The sequence below is a fragment of the Alexandromys fortis genome, unplaced genomic scaffold, assembly GCF_014885135.2.
Source record: "Alexandromys fortis isolate MF-2015 unplaced genomic scaffold, M_Fortis_MF-2015_v1.1 scaffold_80, whole genome shotgun sequence".
Taxonomy (NCBI): Eukaryota; Metazoa; Chordata; class Mammalia; order Rodentia; family Cricetidae; genus Alexandromys; species Alexandromys fortis.
The window spans coordinates 6,908,414-6,927,621 of NW_026068174.1; the positions used below are offsets into that span (position 1 = coordinate 6,908,414).

The 19,208-nt window shown below is 44.9% G+C and overlaps 1 protein-coding gene across 4 annotated transcripts in view; it reads left to right on the forward strand.

Annotated features, from left to right (window-relative positions):
* The window catches only part of Vps53 (VPS53 subunit of GARP complex), a 128,596-nt gene that overhangs the window by 45,149 nt on the left and 64,239 nt on the right, over positions 1–19,208 (forward strand). For all 4 annotated transcript variants that reach the window (XM_050128799.1, XM_050128795.1, XM_050128798.1 and 1 more), the window contains 5 exons: positions 1,331–1,446; positions 4,876–4,995; positions 14,938–15,016; positions 18,445–18,588; positions 19,011–19,153. In XM_050128799.1, coding sequence (XP_049984756.1) covers positions 1,331–1,446; positions 4,876–4,995; positions 14,938–15,016; positions 18,445–18,588; positions 19,011–19,153 — 602 coding nt within the window. The remainder of the gene's footprint in view (positions 1–1,330; positions 1,447–4,875; positions 4,996–14,937; positions 15,017–18,444; positions 18,589–19,010; positions 19,154–19,208) is intronic.

Genomic DNA, 19,208 nt, shown 5'->3' on the forward strand with positions numbered 1-19,208 from the left:
TTTTGAGACAGGGTTTCTCTGTAGCTTTGGTGCCTGTCCCGGAACTAGCTCTTGTAGACCAGGCTGGCCTCGAGTTCCCAGAGATCCCCTGCCTCTGCCTCCAGAGTGCTGGGATTAAAGGCGTGCGCCACCACAGCCCAACATGAGCCAGTCTTTTTTTGAGCTAGAGATCAGGAATAAGCTATAGCTTCATTAATAAAGACTGCCTCAATGCAGCAAGCTGAGCCCAGCACCTGTTGTGGCAGCAGCATGCTTACGTCAGAGGGATGTGCTGGACTTGACTGCTTTGACTGCTCTGCCCTATGCTCAATGCTATGTTCCATCAGGAGCAAAAACAAAGTAAATTCCTTTTAATCGAGGATTTTTTTATGACCCTAGGTATGAAATCTGAAGAGATGCCAAATTTAAAAAAAATTAAATAAAAACATTTGAGACAGGTTTTGTCAGGTAATCCAAACTGACCTTAAACTCAATGTGTAGCGCAGGCTGTTTCTGAACTTGTGATCTCATGGCTCAGCCTCTCAAGTGGGTAGGTAGGATTATAGGCATATGCCACCACACACAGCCCAAAAGAATGACTTTAAGAAAGGGGTCATTTACATGTGGTAGATCTAGACCAAAGGGACAGAGCTGGGTACAGTGGTACATGCCTATAATCTCAGCACTTGGGAAGCAGAGGCAGGAAGATTGCCACAAATCAAGGCCAGCTGGTTTACATAGCAAGTTCAAGGACAGCCAGAGCTACTTAGCAAGACCTTGCCTCTAAAAAGAAAGAAGCTCAGGACTGGAGAGATGGCAGTAAAAACTTGCTGCTGTTGCAGGGGACCTGGTTTGGTTCCCAGCACTCACATCAGGCTGCTCACAGCCATCTTAACTCCAGCTCCAGGGACCCAGTGTCCTCTTGTGGCCTCTGTGGGCCTTAGTATACATACATAGACATAAAATAAGGAAAATAAATCTTTTCTTTTTTGCTTTTTCACCCTTAAAGACAGTGTCTCTCTCCCTAGCCCTGGCTGTCCTGAAACTCACGATGTAGAACAGGCTGGCCTTGAATTCACAGAGATCTGCCTGCCTCTGCCTTGTAAGTACTGGGATTAAAGGTGTGCATGTATCACCTAGCCCAAAAATATATCTTTAAAAACGAGAAATAAGCAAACAAAGCATGAAAGGGGCAAATTATTGTATATTGTGAGGGTATTTTATTTTCTCTAGGGACTAACCTGAGGTTGCTTTAGATGATTTTATGTGTATGGTTTTGTTGAACAGTAGCTTGAAAGTTTACAGGTTCCTTATCTTCCCCCTTTTTTTTCCTATTGTTTTCAATGTTTAGGTGAAGGAAATCACCCGAGATATTAAGCAGTTAGACCATGCCAAGCGCCACCTGACCACCTCAATCACGACACTGAACCACCTACATATGCTCGCCGGTGGGGTCGACTCCCTGGAGTAAGTGAGCAGTGTGAACTTTCTCAGGGGCCCATGGGAAATGCTCCACGGAAGGATAGTGACTTTGTGGAGTTATTCACTTCCAAGTCAAGCCAGCCTCACTGTACTGCCTCACTTTTGGAGCATTGGTCACAAGTGTTCAGTCACTTTTGATGTTCACAACTTAAGTAAGAAAAGAGCTGGGAATGGATACAGCCGAGTGGCAGAGTGCCTACTTGACATGTTCAAAGCCCTGGGTTCCGCTCAAAGTCCTGGGTTCCACTCCCAGCACTGCAAAAGACAGCAAACATCTGCCTTAATGAAAAAAAAAGATGGGCAGGTGACCTGAGGAGGCCACAGAAAGCCCATGAGAATGACCCTGAGAAGTGGGTCATTTGGTATGGTAGATCTAGACTAGTAAGTCAGACGGTGATTCAGCTCAGTCACTCCCTAGGACTTCTGCCTTGGCAGCTGCTCCTCCTTCTCTTGGGTTGAGTTGTACCAAACCAAAGAGACCATTTGTAAACAAATCTTTGATGTATCATTCAACCCACTTTTTCCTGAAACCCATGTTTCCAAGATTGTAGCTTTCTGTTTAGCACATTTGGAAACAGTATTAAAAGAAGTTGCTGGTTATTTACCACAAAGCCCTGATTCAAAGCCTCCTCCTCTAGCAGTCCAGCTCCTCTGGTGGGGGTGGGGCTGTTCAGGCTGATTCCCCTGCCCTAGTCATAGTGGACAGACCAGCCATCTTCACAGAAATGCAAGTGTGGCAGAATATCCCCAGAAGGAAGGAGGAGGGGCTATACCATGCCTAGCCTCTGCTATATCTACCATGGGTGACAGAGGCTCCCTGGAAACAATTATCCCATGTTGTCTGCTGAATGAAAAGGACAGAATCCATCAGGTTAACTAGCTTTGTGGGCTTCTCAGAAAACTTAGGATTTTGTCATTTCTAATTTTAAAGGTTGCTAGTGGCAAAGGACCAGTGGACTAGCTGCTGCCTGCCCTTAGCCTCAGGTTAGCCCACAAAGGACCAGTGGACTAGCTGCTGCCTGCCCTTAGCCTCAGGTTGGCCCACAGTGCACAATGGAAGGACCATGGAGTCAGCCCTGGCTGGCAGCTCCTCCCTCTGAGAGTGTGTGTGTATATGTGGAGTCTCCTCCACTCCTCTCCCTCTGGCCTCCAGGACCTCTCATCCTGAGGAGCCTGGGGGTAAGGTGGTGGGATAGAAAATAACTCCTCCTCCAAGTCACCTGTAGAAAGAAAGACAGGGTACAGGGATGCAGTCAGCAGTGTTCTGTCCCCCTCTCTTCTTTTAAAAGTATGATCCCATTCCTAATACAAACATTTTGTAGTGACTCATCAGCTGTTGACCAAGGTTTCTGTCCCACCAGGTCCCGCAGTCATTAAGTCCCAAACTTAAGGTCTACATTAATCATAAACTGATTGGCCTATTAGCTCAGGCTTCTTATTAGCTTTTTTTTTTTTCGAGACAGGGTTTCTCTGTGGCTTTGGAGCCTGTCCTGGAACTAGCTCTGTAGACCAGGCTGGTCTCGAACTCACAGAGATCCACCTGCCTCTGCCTCCCAAGTGCTGGGATTAAAGGCGTGCGCCACCATCGCCCGGCTATTAGCTTTTTCTTACATCTTATATTAGCCCATTATTCTTGTCTGTGTTAGCCACGTGGTACCTTTTTTGGCGAGGCAGTCACATCTTGCTTGCTCTGTGTCTGGATGACAACTGCAGACTGAACCTCTTCCCAGAATTCTTCTGTTCCTGTCGCCCTGCCTATACTTCCTGCTCGGTTGCCCCGCCTATACTTCCTGCCTGGCTACTGGCCAATCAGTGTTTTATTAAAATACAATTGTCAGAGTACAGATCATTGTCCCACAGCAATCACAAAAATTGTTTGTCTGGCCAGGCAGTGGTGGCATTTGCCTTTAATCCCAGAACTTGGGAGGCAGAGGCAGGCAGATCTCTGTGAGTTCAAGGCCAGGCTGGTCTACAAGAGCTAGTTCCAAGATAGGCTCCAAAGCTACAGAGAAACCCTGTCTCAAAAAAAAAATTGTTTATTTTTTTTAATGAAGAAAACCAACCAGAATTAACATAATATGATCAAATCTCATACCTTCTCTGACCTTCTACAACTTACTATACTCCTCAGGTTCTTACTTCAGCTCCTCTGGTTTAGCCAGACATTCTTACTCAGACAATCTTCTCTTTTCTTTCTCTTCTCTTTACTATTTTAGTTTCCTGCATTTTTTTTCAGATTACATGAAAACTTTTATCAAAGTCCTTCTTGTGATTTCCTTTAGTAATCTAGAATATTGCATACCTTTAATACTTTAAACAAGAAAGGCAGTGCCAGAACAGGAAAGGGTTAAGGCTAAGTAACTGGCAGCAAGGACCCTGGACCATAGTGAATAATTTGGCTCAGGAAGGAAGGGAGAGGGGAGCACAGTAGTTACACCAGCTTGCAGACAGAGTGCCTGCCTGGCAGTCAGTATCCTGCAGGTTCTCTGTCAGGCACCCAAAGTCCTGCCATGTCCTTATCAAACATGCCTCCACCCCTTCAGACAATAAGCCCCAAGTCAGCAGCTTGGGTTTGAAAGTCCCTGGAATGCTCCAAAATAAGATCAGGGGAAGAAGTTGAGTTTGACTGACCTGCTCCTAAGAGAAGTAGCAAGGTAACATTACAAACAAAAGACACGAAAATAATACTGACAGAAAAGTACCATGAAAAAGAAACCAGGAACCAGAACGGGCTGATGGCATGTCTCCTTAGGGAGTTCTGTGGGTGCTGGGAATTGAATCTGGGTCCTCTGAAAGGTCCCAGTGCTCTTAACCACAACCCTCTTGCCAGCCTATAACTGTTGGTTTTATCAGCATCTTTTACTTAAGCTTCATGTTACCCTTGGCAGTAGAGCAAGCCGACCTCTCTGGTGCCATTGTTTATCATTGGCTTAAAGCTGCAGATTGTAGTTAGCTTGGAATCACAAACAGTCATCCCCTTTTGTATTCTAGAAAAATGGCTTGGTTCTACCATGCACCACAATCCTCAGTGACATACAACACTCCCTTAAAATCTTGCTCCTGACACAATGCCAGCTCAAACCAATAGTCTGCCCAGAGTCCCCTCCTACCACTCAGTGAGCACCCAACAAACACATTCCTTTGTGCCCCATGGCATATAGCTTACACTGCTATCATAGTTTACCTTCCTTCAGTGCTTACTTGGCACTCCCTTACTTGAGTGATGTCACCTGGAGAGTTGGAGTTAAGTCCTTGTCTTTTTCCTTCCCCAGTGCTCAGCACCATATATATCCAGCACTTGGGACATTTCATTAAATCTGGCTGCTGCCTGTTTTAGAGCTGTCAAGGTCATCCCACATCTCTATCTTGCGTCTTCAGTGTTTGGTTTCTAGTTCTCAACTTCTGTCCTTGCAGAGCCATGACCAGGCGCAGACAGTATGGAGAAGTTGCCAACCTCCTTCAGGGCGTGATGAATGTTCTGGAGCACTTTCACAAGTACATGGGAATCCCACAGATCCGGCAGCTTTCTGAAAGGTAAGATGTCCTTACAGACAATGCTCTTTCCATAAGAAAAGATGGCTCCACATGTTTTCCCCCTTATTCTGGGAAGCAGCTTCAAATGTTACGTGAGCTCACTCTCCGATACCCTTTAACTCGCCTTTGGAGGCTGCCCGGGTCAGAAAGTCCACTCGTGTGTATGTTAATATGCACAGCTCTCCATCGTCTACAGAACTTGTTGGACTAAAGCAGTTATTTTGCTCATGAAACTTGGCCAGGCTTGGGTAATGATTCATGTCTGCTCCATGCACCATCAGTTAAGGCAGCTGATGACGGGACCCAAGGAGCCATCGGCTGCTATGGCTGGCACTTGGTGTTCACTGTCACCTCAGCCAGGCTATGGACCGGGATCCCTGTTCTCATGGGCTACTCAGGCATTCTCATAGTGAGGCAGCTGGGGCGTAAGGATGAATGCACCAAAAGGCTTTGCCTCAGGTGGCATCACAAAGCCTTTGAGATTCAGGAGGGAAAAACCCCATGTCTTCCATTTTCTCTCTGATATGAGGAATGCCAACGGCACAGTGGCGAAAGCAGCATGTTGGGGGGGGGGTGGACGCCGGGGCAGTTTTTAGACAGTGCGCGGTGTCACCCAAGCTTGATTCTCAGACCACAGTGATGAGTTTCTTTCTGGACTTATTCTTTCTTCTTACCATCCTGGAGGTTTCCCTAGAATTTCTTTTAGTTATTTATTTGTGTTTTATGTGTGTACGTGAGTTTTTTTATGTGTTATGAGTTAGACATACATATATATGTATGTAAGTATGTATATATATACCATGTCTGTGGAATACACATGTACCTAGTGTCCATGGTTGTCAGAAAGAGGCACAGAACCCACAGAACTAGAATTACAGATATTCATAAACTACCACGTTGGTGCTGGGAATGGAGCCTGAGTCCTGCAAGAGCAGTAGGTGCTCTTAACTGATGGCCATCTCTCTGGCCTCCACCCTTAAGTTCTGATCTCAGATTCAGGACCAACGAGAAGACAGATTCCTAGGAGGAAGAAGAGGCTCCTGAAGAAGGAAGAGGACAGTGAGTTCAGTGTCTCTTTGGCCCTTTCTATTGGAGATAATACCAGAAAGCAAAGGCGCTGTGAGGAGGCAGCCCCTAGCAGCACTGTTATTATCCCATCCTCTTAGGCAGGCCTGCCTGTTACATATTTCTCTTCTCTTATGTTTCTTTATCTAACTATACAAGTAATATAAATATGCATTTTCTTTTATTTAAAAAGTCTAAACTAGATGTGGGTGGCTCACATCTATAACCCCAGGACCCAGGTGGTTGAGCTAGAGAACTGGCCTGAGTTTGAGGCCAGCCTAGGCCTTAGGATGAGAACCTCTTTCAAAACACTAACGAAGAAAAAGACAAAAAGTGAACAAACAGGTGTGTCGGAATTCCTTTAGCTTCATTTCGAATCCTCTGGCACTTCCTGGGAGGAGTAACAGCTATCAGCTTATTGGGTCTCCCTTTAGATTGTCTCCTGTCCACTACTCTGTGTTTGTAGAACTGCCTCGTTACGTGTGTGGACTGCCATAGGAAAGCTTGTCCCAGGCTAGTTAGCTGTTTCCATATCCCTGGATTCCTTATTCTGATTCTCTAGAAATGCCTCCTTTCACACATGTGCAAGTAGAGTAGATTCTAGGTCCTCAGGTTATATGGATTTGAAGTGTTAAGAAACGTAGCTCATTTTTTTTCCAAAAAAAAAAAAGCTTAATAGGTACACAGAACCATCTGGAAGTGCTTGAGGACCTGTTTCTCCATTCCTCACCAAATTAGGTATTGTTTGTTTTCATTTTATTCAATCTGGTAGATGAAAGTCATTACCTGCTCCCTTTAATTTTAATTTCCTCAATAACTCATGATCGACTCTTGTGAAGTATCTTTTTCTTTGCTTTGTTTTGTTCAGTGTCTGACTGAGCATGTAGGGTAAGGATGCAGATACTACTCCTGGCAATCACATTACTGTGATTTGAGCCAAGTAGAGGTTACCTTCAGAGCTCCCTTCTTGTCTTTATATTTTCTTAGGTTTTAGATTTTTTTTTTTCATTTTATGTGTATGAGTATTTTACCTCTGTCTATGTGTATGCACTATGTGTGTTCCTGGTACCTGTGTTGGTCAGAAGAGGACTTTGGAAGTGTAGGAAATTGTAATCCACCATGTGGGTGTTGGGAACTGAACCCAGGTTCAATGCAGGAAGAACAAAGTGCTCTTAACTGCTGAGCATCTCTCCAGTCTCTGTCTTTTCATTTTTGAGTAGGCTTTGTTATTTTCTCCTTTAGTCTTCTTCTACCAGGAAACCCACAGACTACCTAGTCTATCACCCACTTTCTTGTCTGACTTCTGACTTCTGTTTAAATCTTTTCATAATTTCTAAGAATTTGAGGCAGGCAGGCTGGATGGTGGTAGCACATGCCTTTAATCCCAGCACTCTGAAGGCAGAGGCAGGCAGGGGAGGTTGCTGCATGTGCTGGGTATACTGTCTTACAGTGGAGATGTCAGGGATTGTTAAGGAATGTCGGAATAGGTTGGCAAAGTGCTAGGGAAATCACCACCCTTTCCCTCATCCTTCCTAACCTCTTTACACTTAGAGGTGGCTGATTGCCATATCAGACTGGGAATGTGAACAGCCAAGAATGTCCATGAGCAAGACTTGATGAGCTTAGGAAAGGACCCACGGATGGAGGAAGCAAGCCTGCTCTCAGTGGGTAGGGAGGAGCAGGAAGGGAGCACAACATGCTGTAGTCTTGGGGTGTCAGAGTGATCTGTTGCCGTTCCTGTTTTCTGTCTTTCATCCACCTAGCATACATGTACTATGTGCTTACTGTAGCCTAGGCCCTGCGGATGCTAAGCACATGCTCTTCCACTGAGCCATAGCCCCAGCCCTTCCAGCGCCCCCCCCCCCCAATCTTTCTGATCCATAGTTAGATTGATATAGCAGTGCAGGCCCGTGGCCACTGAGAGCAGCTGTATTTGACTTTAGATTTTAAGAGCCTGCACCTAAGAGAGATCTCACCATATTTATCTTTCTGTGTCTGGTTTATTTCATTTACTCTTAAGCCCTCCAGGTTTATCCATGTTGTTGCAGATGTCAGCATCTTCTTTTAAAAAGCTCTTTAAAAGCTGGATAAAATCCCACTGCATGTATACACCACAGTTCTTTAACCCATATTTGTCCATCAAAAGACACGTTTGTTTCTGTGTCTTAGCTGTTACAAACTTATTGCTGTGAACCAGGCAGGGCAGCTATCTGTAAAGAGGGCGGATTTCATCTCCTTTGGGTAGATTCATTTGGGAGTTTTTGAGAACTTCATATCATTTTCTGTAATAGCCTCACACTTAAGGTCTCTGCCAGTGATATTGAAGTGTTCCCATCCCACACCCTCACCAACACTCACCGTTTTTCCTTTCAAGGTTAGTCATTCTGGTGGCCTGTAGTCTCAGATTTGGAGGCAAAGATGGGAGGGTCAGAATTTGCTATAAGTGAGACTTTATCTCAGCAGGCTGGTTTTCCTAAATTTATTTGTGTGTATGTCTGTGTGAGTGTATGTGTACATGCGTGTGTGGGTACTTGTTGGATCCCTTAGAACTGGAATTAATGATGAGCTGCCCAGAATGGGTGCTGGGATCTGAGCTCAGTCCTCATGACTGAGCAGCAAGTGCTCTTAACCACTGAACTATCTCTCCAGGCCCTCATTGGTTTTAATTTTATTTATTTGCTTATTTATTTGTTTGGTTTTGGTTTCTTTCCTATTTACTAATTTTTTTGTTGCCTTTATTGTGCTATATACATTTTTCTCTGCTCCTCTCTCTTCCTCCCCTTCCCCCTTTTACCCTCTTCCACGACCCCCATGTTCCCAGTTTACTCATGATATCTTGTACTTTTCTCTTTCCTGCTTAGATCCTGGTTTTGGTTTTTTTGAACAGGGTCTCTATGTAGTTCAGCCAGGAACTTGCTTTGTAAACCGGGCTGACCTCGAACTCACAGACATCCGCTTGCCTCTGCTTCCCAAGTGCTGGAATTAAAGGCATGCAGCACCACAATTGGCTTCTTTTTTGGGATTTTGTCTTGCACATCTCTGGAGATGAAGTAATGTTGGACATTTTTTTCATATACCCTATTGATTTTTTATGTCTGCCTTGAAAACAGTGCCTATTTAGATCATTTGTCTGGTTTTAAGAATTACATTTATTTTATTTTGAGGTTGGTGGTGTTTGTGAGTCATGGCATGCAATGGAGGCCAGAGGATAACTTTTGGGAGTCAATCCTCTTCTTCCATAGTGTGAGTTCCTTGGGTAGGACTCAGATTCTTGGGTTTGTGTCAGAAACCTTTTCTTAAAATGACTGACTGGCGTCTTTGCCTGCGTCTGTCTGTCTGTCTGTCTGTCTGTCTGTCTCTGTCTCTCTCTTTCCTTCCTCCCTTCTTCCTTCCTTTTTTTTTTTTTAAGACAGGGTCTCAGAAATTCCAGGATAGCCTCAGACTCTCTATGTAACTGAATATGATCTTGATTTTCTGATCCTCCCCCACCCCCCAGCACCTTCTGAGAGCTGCAACTCAGACCTGTGCTCCCACACCTGGTCATGAGGTGCTGGAGCCTGAACCCAGGAGCGGCTGGCTAGTCAGGCACTCCATCCGCCAAGTATATCTGACCCCATTTGTTGTCTTTATTTGGTCATACCCAAGCTCTTTATATATTTTGGATACTAACCTTAGTGAGCTATACAGTTCCCAATATTTTCTCCTGATTCTTTGGCTGCCTTTTCATTTTGTGGATTCTTCCCTTTGCTACACACAAGCTCTCTTTACTTTGAGACAATTCCATTGCTTTGTTCTTTTTCCTTTTTGCCTGTGTTCTTGGTATACTATTTACTTTTCCAAAAGAAAAAAAAAATGTTGGTTTTTTTTTTTTTTTCAGGCTAGAAAGTTGGCTCAGTGATTAGGAGCATTTATTGCTCTTGCAGATGACCTAGGTTCAATTTCAAGTACCCACATGGCAACTCACACCAAGTATGCATTTGGTGCACAGATAAACATGCAAAAATAAAGAAAAAGAAGAAAAAAAGGAAAACATGTACAAACAATAATAATAGACTAAATAAATCTTTAATTTCTCAAAGGTATAGTTTTATAAATTCGAAGAAACTTAGGACTGTTGAGTGACATTTTCTTAAAACAGTGGTTCTCAACCTTCCTAATGCTACATTCCCTTAATACAGCTCTTCTTATTGTGATGACCCAACCATAAAATTATTTTCATTGCAGCTTTATAACTGTAATTTTGCTAGTGTTATAAATTGTAATGTAAATTTCCAATGGTCTTAAACAACCCCAGTGAAAGGATTATTTGACAACCCCTGAAGGGGTCTTGACCCACAGGTTGAGAACCATGTCTTAAAGCAAGGGCTGAAGGGAAGGAGCCCTTTAATCCATCCTGCAAACATTGAGCTTGTTCTTAGTTTAAACCTGTGTTTGTGATAGTCTGTCAGCGCAGCACGTCCTAGTCTGCAGCTCCGAGAGGAATGCGGCGTGAGAGCTGCTTGCTTGCAGTGCTCCGCTGCCGTCAGCTTTCAAAGAGGTGCTAACATTTGGAGCCAACTCCAGACTTCCTATTTTTAGCATCATTCTGGTGAATTGTCCTCCCTTATGTTTATATAGTGATGGTGGAACCATCTGGAAATAATCGAAATAGCTGTTCAGAGGGAGGCAGGAAAGCTGAGTGACCCTGTGCATTGCTCAGTGTAATGCCTTCTGTCTATAAATTGCAGAAGTCATATGCAGGGTTGCATTCTCCAGTCTTTGCCTGTACATTTGAAGTATGAAGTTTATGGGTCTTGATTTGCTATTTCTTTCAACTACCCTTCTGGCAAATGCCTAGATATTTATGTAGTATTAAAGGAAAGATTTTTTTCTTTAATATCTTTACATTTCAAATCCTCTTGGCTTAAGCATATCCATAAGAGCAAATGCTTCTAGTCAGTCAGTATTTCCTAAGAAAGAATGGGAGATTCTTGCATTTCTTTATAAAAACAAAACAAAACTTTGGAACCCTTAAGTTCCCCCCACCCACCCACCCCCAGAGCTATGTCTAACCTCTCTTACTTGAGAGAGAAGCCTGGCAGGTTGGGAAGTCACATGATGTGGTGGGAAAAAGAATGGAGAGGTCTGACTAGTGTTTGACAGTTCTGTCTGGGCCTCCTCAGATTAAGCTACGAGGGCCACATTACAGGATCTCAGCGCCTCCGGCCAGGTCTCTGTCATTCTAGGCTGAGAGTCTTGGTAGCACTATTATGTTATAGTGTTTGACAAATCCCTTCCATTCTGTGAAGGCATCAGGTGGGAGTCAGTCCACTTATTTCAGGGCCATGGAGGGGATTTCCTGGACTGTCAGAAGATAATGGATATACCCTGCTATTTCCTGCTATTCTTTTCTGTAAAACTCTACTTTTCCTACTTTGTTGTCCTTCTGTCACCACTGCTTCCTTTTTTGTTGTTGTTGGGTTTTTTGTTTTGTTTTGTTTTTCAAGACAGAGTTTTTCTGTAGCTTTGGAGCCTGTCCTGGAACCCACTGTGTAGACCAGGCTGGCCTTAAACTCATAGAGATCTGCCTGCCTCTGCCTCCTGAGTGCCAGGAGTAAAGGCGGGCGCCACCACACTCAGCTGCTGGAAGGACCTTTTAATCCTTCCTGCTGCACATTAGTTGGTGGGCTGATGATGAGTCTGTCGGCTTATTTCTAGGATCCTGTATAGACAATTGATTGTTGCGTTAGTTTCTATTACTGTGAGGAAGTAACAAAGAAAAGCAGCTTAAAAGAGGTAATGGTTGCTGGACTAGTGATGTGATGCATGTCTTTAGTCCCAGCACTCTGAGCCAGAGGCAGGTAGATCTCTTTGAATTTGAGGTCAACCTGATATACATAGCAAGTTACAGACCAGCAAAGGCTACTTGGAGACCCTATCTCAAAAAAAGAAAAGAGAAGAAGTAAGGCTTATTTTGTTTCATGGTTTCAGTCCATGGTCACTGACTGTGATGCTTCTGGGCAACATAGATAAGGCAGAGCATCATGTAGGGAGCACACGGTAGAGCAGGGTGGCTCACCAAGGATCTGAGAACAAAATACACGCCCATTTTACTGGCTCAACCTGACATGCCCACCCCAGCCAGAGACAGACTTCTTCAAACCATGCTCCATTTCCCTGCTCCATCATTTCTCAATAACCCCATCAACCACGAATCTGTCAGTGGTTTAGTTCGGTGGTGAAGTTCATCTTCATGATCCAGTCACCTCTCAGTAACACCACCTGAAGACCAAGCCCTCAACACAGGAGCCTTTTGGGACTCATTCATAAGCTGTAACCATTATAGAAGCTGTGGCTCACCGGAAAATATCTGTGCATGTGATCTCTCTTTGTCAGTAATGTCTCCAGGGGATAGCTGCTCCATCATCTCAGTCACTGGGAGACAACCATGGCTGCAAACAGTTTAGGCGGAAGCTTATTTTTCTGCCCTAATGTTAATGATAAATCCCTCTTGGTACCACTTGTAAAAGTGAGTACTGTTGCCAGCTAAAACAGTAAGCTGGTTGTTGTGAAATTATCAGTACAGAAAATACACTGAAGTCCTCTAGCACAGGCCTCTATCCTCACCCCCTTCTCCCCCCCCCCCCCCCCCCCCCCCCCCCCCCCCCCCCCCCCCCCCCCCCCCCCCCTCCCTCCCTCCCTCCCTCCCTCCCTCCCTCCCTCCCTCTCTCCCTCCCTCCCTCTTTATGTATATTTGCCCTCAGAGGCCAGAAAAGACTGTCAACTCCCCTGGAATCGTAGTTACAGACAGTTGTGAGTCACCTGGTATGGGTCCTAGGAAACAACTTTAGTCCTCTGGAAGAGCAGCAGTTTCTTAACATTGTGAAAGCAGCCCCTTTCACAATGGTTCTTAGTTGTGGCCCACTTAGAGGAAGTAACTTACTACATGCAATTTTTTAGTGGCACAGCTAAGTCTATCTAGTCTCAAAGGTAACTTTAAACATTAGAAATCATTACAGATGGGAACCTGGAATTACCTTTCCTTTGTACTCCAGTGCTAAGACCATATGTACTTTGGTTGTCTTTCCAGCCACTGTAAGAACATAGAGGTTAGGATTGTAGTAGAGTAGAGTGGAGGTAGCAGAGACAGAGCTGAGCCCAGCAGCCTCATGGAGGGTCAGTGGCCCTGACCATGCATACATCTGGTCAGCAGTGGGCCCCACCTACAGGATTTGTCCTGTGCCTCAAGAAAGAACTGGTACTGTCTTTGCAATTCCAAGAAGAGGGTCAGAACAGAGGGGCATGAGCATCCGGATCTCTGCCTTGTGACCAGGCCCACAGGAGACAGCCTGCTGGCTCACTCTGGGGAGTGGCAAGATGCTCCGAGGAGCAGTTTTATGAAAGCGCATTCTTTTCTCTCGCATAAGACTTCACACTCAGGAGGTTTCCAGATGTCTCCTGGGCAACTCTAGGTGGGGGTGGGGTGGATTCCAGCATTGCCTTATCTTGAACACAAACTTAAAAGAATACAAACTCATCTGTAGTAATGGTTTGGAACATTTGAAGACAGTGGAAAACCCTGGAAAGTATTTGGGATCAGGCCTGATTATAACTATGGCACAGGAAGAAACTGAGTGTTCTGGGTCATGCCTATGCTCTCGTTAAAACATAAGATCTCAGCCACTTGCCAGGTTCTCCTCAATAGCCAAAGAACTTGTGGTTTTAGGTTGTTCACTATTTCTAGAAACTTTATAAAATCAATCCAGAAGTTGCAGGGTGGAGTCCAAGCAAGGAGGCATGCTGTTTCATGGTGCTTTTGGCAAAGCACACCTTTACGTCAGGCTCAGGGAGGTCCAGAGCTGCCCAGGAGCCTAGCTCTCTAGCTCTGTGCCTGGACAAGCCGGGTATCACCAGCAGAGGCAGCTGGCCGGTATAAGGAGGACACGATGGCAGTGCTTGCTGATGTACACTTCCTGTTTCAGCCTAGCTGCTTCTCCTTTTCTCCTTTCAGTCTGGCTGGCTGTTTCTTGAGCACCAGCATTGGTCCTGCAGATCCATCAAGAGCAGCCCACCCCAGCCCTCTACACGTTTTCCCTCGCATTCTCCTGAAGCTCCATCTCCATCCAATGCACATCACTTGTTTGGCCTGTCTTGTCTTGTTTTGCTGTGTGAGAGAGACATGGTCTTGAAGTACATCTCCTTGGTCAGGCTTTCAACTTGCGACCCTCCTGCCTCGGCTTTTTCAGTGCTGGGATTACAGATGGTGCCCTTTGCTCTTAAACAATAGTTTATTGATCAACTGGCTCTTTTTCTTTCACCTTAGAGATTTCTTTTTGTTATTTGCTTTAAATATTAGGTTTCTGAATTAAAATATAAGAAGCAAATATAAAGTCACTCTGAAACAGTCTGAACCACTCTTCCCACTCTGTGCCTGTAGGATGGGAAACAGTTGTTTTAGTAATCTGACAGATTTGTGTTTGCTTGGGGTGCTGGTATATAATATTTCCCTGCAGTATAACCACCCCCAAATGAAATTTTGTGAGGCTCAGCATATATACCTCACAGTAGGTAAAGGTGACCTAGAACTGTATCCTGAAGGGCTGAGAGCATAGCTCAGTGGCAGAGCACTTACCTCTCATGTTCAAGGTCATAGGTTCAATCCTTAGCACTGCAAAAAAAAAAAAAAATCCATTCTGAGATGCCTGTATCCCTGCTTCTGTGTAACCTCTCTTGCTTCTGCGTGACCTCTCTTACCTAGCTGTACATCTCTTTTCCTTCCTTCCCAGGTGATCACCTACGGAGTCCTAGAGACTTTAACAGTTCCTGACCCCGTGGATCCATTGTGTACAGGAATTTGAAAATGTTGCCAGTCGTTAATACAGTCCCTTTTTCCCCCAGGGTGAAGGCTGCGCAGACTGAGCTAGGACAGCAGATCCTGGCTGATTTTGAAGAGGCGTTTCCTTCACAGGGTACCAAGGTACTGGTCTGCGTTTTCCCTCCAATCTTTAGGTTTTCCACTGCTCATACTCCATCCGGTAGTGTGAGATGTGTGAGTGGTGATGCACGTGGTTTGATCCCAGAGGTGCTGGCTGGCACAGGCCAGCTGTCTGCCGACTCTGTTTTAAGTATCACGATGCAATGCTGACCGTTGATCTGTGTCCTTCCAGCCTCAGAAAGAGGACTTGGCCCAGGAGTGTAATTTGGGGGGTAGAGTACCTACCTAAGCTCGCATGAAACCTGAATTTGATCACTAGCCCACATAAATTGGGTATGGTGATGCATGTCTGTAATCTAAGCCCTAGAAAGATGGAGGCAAGAGAATCACAAGTTCATCCTTGCCTACATACTGAGCTTGAGGCCAGCCTGGGCTACATGAGATCCTCCCTCTGGGGAAAAGAAAATGAGGATTCTTTTGGTTTAATTTAATGTTTGTCAAATCTTGCATTTTATCTGCTCTATAAGCTCACATTTTTCCCTCATAGCTGTGCTTAAAAAAAAAAAAAAAGCCTTCAAACCACAGTGTTTTTTAGAATTGTTACATAACACTGGCTTTGGTTTGGTGAGTAGACAACTGGGAGGCGTGTCTAGGAGCTTATGTAACTCTCATGACACAATCCAGAGATCACTTTTAACGATGGGAATCCTCTTCTCTGGGATCTTCGAGCTCGCTGGTGGTGGAGCTGTCTCTGTTGTGTCTGCGAGGCCTTCGCTTTCGCTTGGGAGCTGTTGGGTGGATATCTCACACAGGCTTCCCTCTCTTGGCTGCCATTGTGCTGGGAAACTGCTGTTAGCTCCATCCTTCACATTGCCGCAGATGTCATCTTAATGCCTTGCATGTGTCGGGGAGGGCAGAGCCCGCAGAAGCTTGTTTTCTCTATTATTTGAGCTGTTTAAAGAGAAAGCATTGCTGAAGGCAGAAGCGAAGCCGAGCACATGGCCAGCAGCATTCCTCACCGGGCTCTGTGGGTGGAGATGGGGATGGATATACATTCACTAGTGAGCCAAGGAGCATTTCCTGCATTTGCTCTAGAATTCAATAACTGGAAATATCTTAATCGCTTTTCCTTTGTGCTCTGTATTAGGAAGTAGGTGGGGATGGCAGCTCTGGCTCTGATAGATTGCTTTCTGTAGGCGACCAGCTCCTAACCTTAATGCCTTTGTGTTTTCCAGCTGACTGCCAGCAATCTGATATTCATTTGTGAAGCACTTTGCTTTGAGAACTGCATCTTTTAGTCACCTGATGTAACTCAGGAAAGGCATAGATTGGAAAGCCATTATTCCTCATGGCCCTCTGAGGAAAACGAAGTTCTCAGAAGCAAAAAGGGATTGATTGCCTGGCTGGTGGCTGCTATTTTAGACTAGTGCTAGTTGTAAATAGTAGTCTTCCCAGGCAACTGCTTTCGTGTGCTCGCTGCCCCATCCCATTGCACCGTGTTTCAGAAGGATGTGGGTGAAGGGTCTTTACTGTTTGCCCATCGACTATGGCCTGCTTTCTACCTTTCTCCCAGGTCCCAGGGGGCATATGAAGTTAAAAGGGTTTAACGACCCAACTTCCTTTTCTGACTGTTACTTAATGGGATATTGTTAAGTTTTCTTTTTCCGTTTTTAAAGGCTATTGATTTTTCTAAAAGGCCTTGTGTTACTAATCCTGGTTTGAAAATTTGAACCAAAACTTTTTTTTGAAAGTATTGATTAGTGGTTGTGCCTGTCATGCCAGCCAGCATCCTAGAGATTGAGGCAGGAGGATCATGAGTTAGCTCAGACTATATAGCAAGTTCTATGCCAGTCTGGGCCACACAGGAAATATTCTTTCTTAAGAAAAAAAATTAACAATTTAAAATGAAATATCCAAATGTGGTGGTTTGAAGGAGAGTGGTCCCCATAGGCTCATGTGTTTGAATACTGGTCCCTGGTTGGTGGAAGTGTTGTAAAGGATTAGGAGGTGTGACCTTGTTGGAGGAGATGTGCCCACTGGGTGAGGGTTTTGTGGTTTCAAAAGTTTGTGCCATTCCTGGCTCCCTCTTCACCTCCTGCTTTTGAATGAGGATGTAAAGTCTCAAGCACTGCTCCAGTGCCCTGCCTTCCTACCTGCTGCCATGCTGGAGCCATGAACACCAATCAGCTCTCTCTTCTCTGAGTTGCCTTGTTTATGGCGTCTCTTCACAACAACAGAAAAGTAACTAAGACACCAAGATAATTTAGTAACTTTTTTTTTTTTTGTAAATGAGAAAATTTGAACCTCTGAACCTCTATGTTTTGGTGTCCATGACTTGTCAGTGAGCTCAAGCATTTTCATCCTGAAGCCAGAGTTAAACATTCTGTGTATTCAGAGGGCAGCAGAATAGAGGTTCAGAGCAGAGCAGGTCACATTGTAACAGTTTGGGTCTAGGCACCTTGTCTGATATTTGAACATCAATTGAGATGGACAGACTTGATAAAAACAAACAATCAGGAAGGCTTTGGAAGAACTTCTGCTCATCCTGATTTAAGCCCATTGCTTTTCAGGTGAGGCTGAGTAACTTCTGCCAAGTCACCAGGCTATGTAGTAAACCAAGAGCTTCCAAGGGTTCTTTGTACTATAGGGATCCTGGTCAGCACATATATTCAATGATGCATTAGCAGCAGGTCAGTGAGATGCAGTTGCTCTGGTAGTAAACAAGGCCCTTCTTAGCTGCTGTATCCTTACAGCCCTTCCCCACCTCCACCCTTCAGGTCAGGGAACCAGTGTCTCAGTATTTCACCTTTGGCAGTCTGTCTGGGTGATTGGCCATCAGTGAAACGAGTCTGGTGGATTGGAATGTAGTGTGAGTTTTTAAAACCACCACCCTCTTTGTCGCAATTATAGCTCTTTAAGAACAGGAATGACAGCTGGGCATAGTAGGGCATGCCTGTGATCCCAGCCCTTGGCAAGCTGAAGGAGAAGGACCCTGAGTTTGAGGCCGGCCTGGGCTACATAGCAAGGCCTTGTCTCAAAGCTGGCAAGCAGGCAGGCCAGCTGGCAATAAGCAGACAAAACAACAGGGAGCCTAGGAAGGTTGGAAGCAGGAAAAATGGTACATGAGAGCCACAATGACTTTGGGGACCCTTCAATATAATCTCTGTTGTCATTCTGGCTTTGTAGGTCATTTCGGTTTTGGTACACGGAAAGTAAAATTTCCTATGATCTTTGCTGGCTCTGTTTTCTTGAATGTCTCACTGTTGAGTCACAGGCTGGCTTTTAGGTTGGCTACTGTTCTTTTCTCGAAGAACCGTTGACTAAGATAGCAATCTACTGAAGCAAGACTGGATGTCCAAGAAGAGGAGTAATAACAGTGAGAGACAAGGAAGAAGCAGCTGTTACAGGCCAGGAGAGAGAGGTGCAGGTACTTCTGCCATTTAACTGGTGTATGCTCTTTGTTTTACCAGAGGCCAGGAGGACCCAGCAATGTCCTGAGAGACGCATGCCTGGTGGCTAATATCTTGGACCCCAGAATCAAACAAGAAATCATCAAAAAGTTTATTAAACAGCATCTATCAGAGTATCTAGTACTTTTTCAAGAAAACCAAGATGTAAGTATTGGCCATATGAAACGATTTAATTTTACTGAAAAAGAAACTAATGCTGCCAAGCCTCCTGACCTATGCTTTACTAGTACAATTAACTATTGGATAGCCTTGTGCCCTGAGCCACAGATCCCCAGGCTAACTTTACAGGCTAGAGGATCTTCACCATTTAAAGTCACTGACCATTCGGAGAAATCAATGAAAGCTTGTTCTCCCCCAGAAGAGTGTAACACTTTCCATACAGAAAAAGCACTCAGAGCCCTGGTGCCAGCCATGGACCCTAGGTGGAGAACTAAATCCAGTTCAAGTAAATAGCATGGTATAGATTCTCTTAAGTGGAAGGAAGATGGAGGTCGGCTGCCTTTCTTGGGTCCTAGTTTTTGCTTGTTATTCTGAGTACTGAGTGGTTTTGTTCCTCCCTTCATGAGGTCGCCTGGCTGGACAAAATTGACAGACGTTATGCCTGGGTGAAGCGCCAGCTTGTGGACTATGAGGAGAAGTATGGTCGGATGTTTCCACGGGAGTGGCACATGACGGAGAGGATCTCAGTGGAATTCTGCCATGTGACGAGGTAACTCTCAGCTGTCTCCTGCTCATAGGCCTGATGTACGGTTTCATGTGATTGA